The 6,000-nt window shown below is 46.7% G+C and overlaps 1 protein-coding gene across 2 annotated transcripts in view; it reads left to right on the top strand.

The window, feature by feature from the left end:
- The first annotated feature begins 5,465 nt into the window (after nucleotides 1–5,465).
- Nucleotides 5,466–6,000, top strand: part of fam193b (family with sequence similarity 193 member B) — a 108,156-nt gene continuing 107,621 nt past the window's right edge. Inside the window, exon 1 of one of the 2 annotated variants that reach the window (XM_085995430.1) lies at nucleotides 5,466–5,820. In XM_085995430.1, coding sequence (XP_085851556.1) covers nucleotides 5,638–5,820 — 183 coding nt within the window. In that variant the 5' untranslated portion in view covers nucleotides 5,466–5,637. The remainder of the gene's footprint in view (nucleotides 5,821–6,000) is intronic. The other variant, XM_085995431.1, reaches the window with a different exon arrangement.

Below are 6,000 nucleotides of genomic sequence, written 5' to 3'. Positions count from 1 at the left end.
AGAAAATGTAACCCCACTATTTAAGAAGGATGGTAGAGAGAAAACGGGGAATTATAGACCGGTAAGCCTGACATCGGTAGTGGGGAAAATGCTAGAGTCCATTATAAAAGATGTAATAGCAGAGCACTTGGAAAACGGTGACAGGATCGGACAAAGTCAACATGGATTTACAAAAGGTAAATCGTGCTTGACTAATCTACTGGAATTTTTTGAGGATGTAACTGGTAGAATAGATAAGGGAGAACCAGTGGATGTGGTGTATTTGGACTTTCAGAAGGCTTTCGATAAGGTCCCACATAAGAGATTAGCGTGTAAAGTTAAGGCACATGGGATTGGGGGCAAGGTACTGACTTGGATAGAGAACTGGTTGGCAGACTGGAAGCAAAGAGTTGGAATAAACGGGTCTTTTTCTGAGTGGCAGGCAGTGACTAGTGGGGTACCGCAGGGATCGGTCCTAGGACCCCAGCTATTCACAATATATATTAATGATCTAGACGAGGGAACTAGATGTAGTGGCCCAGAAATTCGGGTCGGAGGCTTCCCGCGGGTGCAAACCTCCGACCTGCACTTACCTTGCGCGCCGGCCGTTGAGCTGTGGGCCCCCGTGGAATTCCGATCCTGGGCCCGTTCCAGCTGCCGGCGCGCAGTGCTTGCGTATCCCAGGGGCACAGTTAGTTCGATGCGTCTCCTGGGATCACGTGGGCCATGGGGAGCCAATCGGAGCAGGGAAATGCCCATTCATAAGTCTGACAGGAAGAGCTGTCAAAACTTAGAAATACTACGGGCCCCAAAACATCACTAAATCTTCAAATAATTTTTTTTTTAATCACATTTTTTAAATAAACTATAAATTACATGAAATAACTATTTTAAACAATAATTTACATTTTTGAAAAAAATAATTTTATTTTCTAACGGGGCTAAAAATAAACTTACCTTGCTTTAAAGTATTTAAAAATAATTAACCTGTTGAAAAAATGTTTTAATTTTAATTAAATCACCACTTACCTTGTAAAAAGCAGGCCTTATGCCTGCTTTTTAAATGTGTAACTTCTGCAGACTTACCCTCCTGGGAAAACCTGTAAAAAAAAACTAAGTTCGATGCGCATGCGCAGCCTCTCCCGCACACGCGTTCGAACTCTGAACCCCTTCGTTCAGGGGAACGGAAATGCCGGTTTCCCGCACATGCGCAGTGCATGCAGGAAACCGGCACTTCCATTGGGCCTACGGGTGAGTACCCCGTGCATACGCACCCGTGGAGACCCGAATTTCTGGGCCATGATCTCCAAGTTTGCAGATAACACAAGCTGGGTGGGCGTGTGTGCTGTGAGGAGGATGCCGAGAAACTCCAATATGATTTGGACAGGTTGGGTGATTGGGCAGATGCATGGCAGATGCAGTATAATGTGGATAAATGCGAGGTTATCCACTTTGGTGGCAAAAACAGGAAGGCAGATTATTATCTGAACGGCAATAGATTGGGAGAAGGGGAAGTGCAACGAGACCTGGGTGTCCTTGTGCACCAGTCGCTGAAGATAAGCATGCAGGTGCAGCAGGCGGTTAAGAAGGCAAGTGGTATGTTGGCCTTCGTAGCGAGAGGGTTCGAGTACAGGAACAAGGATGTCTTGCTGCAGTTGTACAGGGCCTTGGTGAGACCACACCTTGAGTATTGTGTGCAATTTTGGTCGCCTTATCTGAGGAAGGATGTTCTTGCCATGGAGGGAGTGCAGCGAAGATTCACCAGACTGATACTCGGGATGGCAGGAATGACGTATGAGGAGAGATTGGGTCGATTGGGCTTATACTCGCTGGAGTTTAGAAGAATGAGAGGGGATCTCATTGAAACTTATAAAATTCTAACAGGACTAGACAGACTAGATGCAGGAAGGATGTTCCCGATGGCAGGGGAGTCCAGAACCAGGGGTCACAGTCTAAGGCTAAGGGGTAAGCCATTTAGGACAGAGATGAGGAGGAATTTCTTCACCCAGCGAGTGGTGAACCTGTGGAATTCTCTACCACAGAAGGCAGTTGAGGCCAATTCATTAAATATATTCAAGAAGGAGTTAGGTATATTTCTTAAGGCTAAAGGGATCAAGGGATATGGGGAGAAGACAGGGACAGGGTATTGAGTTTGGATGATCAGCCATGATCTCATTGAATGGCAGAGCAGGCTCGAAGGGCCGAATGGCCTACTCCTGCTCCTATCTTCTATGTTTCTTTGAAAAAGGCTGAATCTGGTTGTGTAATTTTTTTGTACCATTTGCTGACAAACCATTTCTTGGTGATGGTGCCAGTCATCGGGGAAAAGATTGCAAGCCCAGCTGTTCTTGGCCAAGGATTTTCAATCTGGAGTGCCTCAAATCATTCCATACTGAAGGTCAGAGAAGCATGCCTACTGGTGGAAAGCTGTGTGTATTGCACAGGCTTAGCTATAAGAGCATGCATGTCGATGAGAAACTGATATTATTGCACTATCCTGCTTGTAGGAGGATATATATTAATGAGAAACTGACAGCATTGCAGCCATTGCATTTTAGGTGGATACCTTTGGAGGATTAAGTGTGTCACACTGTCTTGGCTGGAGGATGTCATCTATAGTGGTGAGGTTAAATGGACTGGCAACTGTCTCACTATTTGCAATCATAAATCTTACATAATTAAAACTTTGATGCCAAAAGCCCTTTGCAATTAGGTAGTTTTTCAGAGTGGTTGAAAGTGGGTAGTGGTGTCACACAGGACTCAGTTTTGGGGTCACTTCTGTTCACTGTGTATATCAATGATTTGGATATAGACCTAGAGGGAATGGTGCTGACATATGCAGATAATACCCAGACTTCAAGGGTTAAGTTTCGAGGAGAGATTACACAAATTAGGGTTGTATTCGCTAGAATTTAGAAGGTTAAGGGGTGATCTGATTGAAGTTTTCAGGATATTAAGGGGAACAGAGAGGGTAGATAGAGAGAAACTATTTCCGCTGATTGGGGATTCTAGGACTGGGGGCATAGTCTAAAAATTAGAGCCAGACCTTTCAGGAGTGAAATTAGGAAACACTTCGACACACAAAGGCTGGTAGAAGTTTGGAACTCCCTTCTGCAAATGGCAATTGATGCTAGATCAATTGTTAATTTTAAATCGGAGATTGATAGCTTTTTGTTAACTAAAGATATTAAGGGATATGGGCCAAAGGCGGGTATATGGAGTTAGATCGCAGATCAGCCATGATCTCATTGAATGGCAGAACAGGCTCGAGGGGCTGAATGGCCTACTCCTGTGCCTATGTTCCTATGTACCAAAATAGGAGATATAATTAATTCCTTATAAAAACAAAGGAAGCTGCAAAGAATATTGATAAAATGGGGGAATAGGCTAAAAAGTGTAGATGGGATTCGGTAAGTATGAAGCGATGCATTTTGACAACGGTAATTATGCTCTGAATGGAAGTAGGCTTAGGGCTGTGAAGGAGCAGAGGCATTTGGGGTACATGTTCACAGATAGAAAGAAAGACTTGTATTAATATTATATGGCACTTTTCACAACCTTGGTATGCCCCAAAGCAATTTACAGCCAATTATGTACTATTGAAGCGTAGTCACTGTCGTAGTGTAGGAAACGCGGCAGCCAATTTGTGCACAGCAAGCTCCCACAAACACCAATGTGATAATGATTAGATTGACTAGATGATCTGTTTTTAGTGATGTTGGTTGAGGAGAACTCCCCTGCTCTTCTTTGAAATAGCGCCATGTGATCTTTTGTGTCCACCTGAGAGGGCAGACGGCGCCTCAGTTTAACTTCATGTAAGCATCAGCCTACATTTTGTACTCAAGTGTTTAGAGTGGGACTATGAACCCACAACCTTTTAACTCCGAGACGAGAGAGCTACCACTGAGCCATGGCTGACACCAAATTAAAGGACAAGTCAGGTTGATAAGGCTGTGAAAAAAACCTAATGGAATTCTAAGTTTTATCATGAGGTATAGAATATAAAAGCTAAGAGGTAGTGATGAGCCTATATAAAACCTTAAGACCTCAGGTAAGGAACTATGGGGGAAAAATTGGGTATCGCCCATTTTGGGGCGCTAATATTGGCCAGGCGCAAAGTTTAGTGCCCGGCGCTAATTATTGCCTCCGACTGCAAAGTCTGCCTCTATCTCTCCTGGAGGTGATTTGAGTGCTAAATCAAGCGCTACACACCTCTCTTAAGGCGCTAATGTCGGGGAGCGAGGCGCTACTTCAGAACACTACCGAAGCTCAGGCGATGTCAGTTACCGTGGAAGCCAGACAGACTGGCGCCATTCAGTTCTTAAAGGGGAGGGGCCATCTTGCTGACCAGCCGCACCCTGCTCATTGCAGACTTGAATCTCGACCTGGAGAGACCTCTAAAGCAATGTGTTGGAAGCACTAATGGATAGGCTCAGGGAAAGAGCTCGGCGCTTAGGAACCTCAAAAGTGGTGCTGAGGGTCAAAACTCCTTAGGGCAGCGTTAAATCTCTCCAGACGTCTCTCTCCCTCTCAACCTGTGTGTACCAAAAATTTTGCCGATGAGAAAAGGCAGGAAGCACCCACCTTTTAAATAGTGCTCCCCCAGCCCCTTCCCGACTTGAAAACGTTCCCCTCTACCTGTCGTTCCTAGTGTCAAGCGCTAAGGCAGGGGGCGCGACTCAATTTCCGGTCCGGGGCGCTACCGGGGCATTGCACGCTTGCATGACGTCACAATCTGCAGGTGCAGGAGATCGTGGCGGTAGTGTTTAGCGCCAGCGCAAAATGACTGGTCAATTTCGTGAGCGGCGCTAGCTGGAAGCGCTAACCAACCGAATTTTCCCCCTTATGTGTAGTATTGGGCTCCACACTATCGGAAGGATAGTTACGCTTTAGATAGGGTACAATACAGAGTCACTAGAATGCTGCCTGGTGTGTTGAAATACAAATATGAAGACTTGAAAAATTGGGGCAATTGTATTAGAACATTGCAGATTACAGAGTGATATGATATAAATTAAAATTATGAAAAGATGGGACAGGATAGATAGAAGCCGACTGCTTCCAGTAGTTGAAGTATTGAGAATAAGGGGCCATAAGTACAAAATTAAACGTAAGAAATTTAGATCTGAGTTAGGAGAAACCTCTTTTATACAAAGTTGGGAGGCTGTGGAATCACTTCCATGGTTAGTGGGTGAGATAGAGACTATGCCCGCATTCAAGGTTAGATCAGATAGGTGGTTAAAATGAAAAGGGGGGGATAAAGGATTATGGAAAGAGCGTGTGTAATGTGATTAGGACCATTCACTGCATGGCGGGTAAAATTACCGACATTGACTGGTTGGACAAAATGTTTCCGTGTTGTAACCTTATGCATCTCTATGTATGCAAGCTTAATTTAAAGCACTGACAAAACCTGCAGCTGGATGGAGCCACCTGCTGCCAGCATGAAAGATGGCGGCAACCGCTCTACATGTACTTGTGACAGATGGGGTACCTTGTTTTGCCTGCTTCCGGTTGACATCTGCCCTCCCTCTCTCTCAGTGCCCGTTGTCCGCCATATTGGATTCTGTTTCCCTGGAGCGCGAGCGGTTTGTGGCGGAGCCTCGGGCGGAGCGAGCGAGTGAAACCGGATCGGAGCGGGAGGAAAGCGGAGCGACAATGAGCTGCGCCGAGGAGAAACGCGTCGCTGGCCGAAGGAAGAAGAACAAGCGGGGATCCGGCGGTAGCGCCAGCGCGGTCCCGGGAGAGAGCCGCAGCCCCAGCCCGTCTGAGGAGGCGCCGAGCCCGGCGCACGGCGAGCAGCCGGAGCCGGGGACGGGCCCAGGCTGGGCCGGGGAGCAGGTGAGACCCTAGGCGAGGAGACCAGGAGGGGCCGTGTGTTGGGATGGGCAGTGGATTGCAGTGAGCAGCCCCCCCTGGGCCGCGGCTTAGCAGCATTTGAATTTCTTTCAGTGTGGATGATTTTTGTGCTGGGAGCTGGGCGGGCTGTCAGCTGCTGTGCAGCTGGGGGTGTGTGTGTGT

This window comes from Somniosus microcephalus, chromosome 8 (genome assembly GCF_052327205.1).
Source record: "Somniosus microcephalus isolate GS21.2 chromosome 8, FLI_Smic_1.0, whole genome shotgun sequence".
Lineage (NCBI taxonomy): Eukaryota > Metazoa > Chordata > Chondrichthyes > Squaliformes > Somniosidae > Somniosus > Somniosus microcephalus.
Note: the sequence above shows the minus strand (reverse complement) of the source record. Positions and strands in the feature narration are given on the sequence as shown.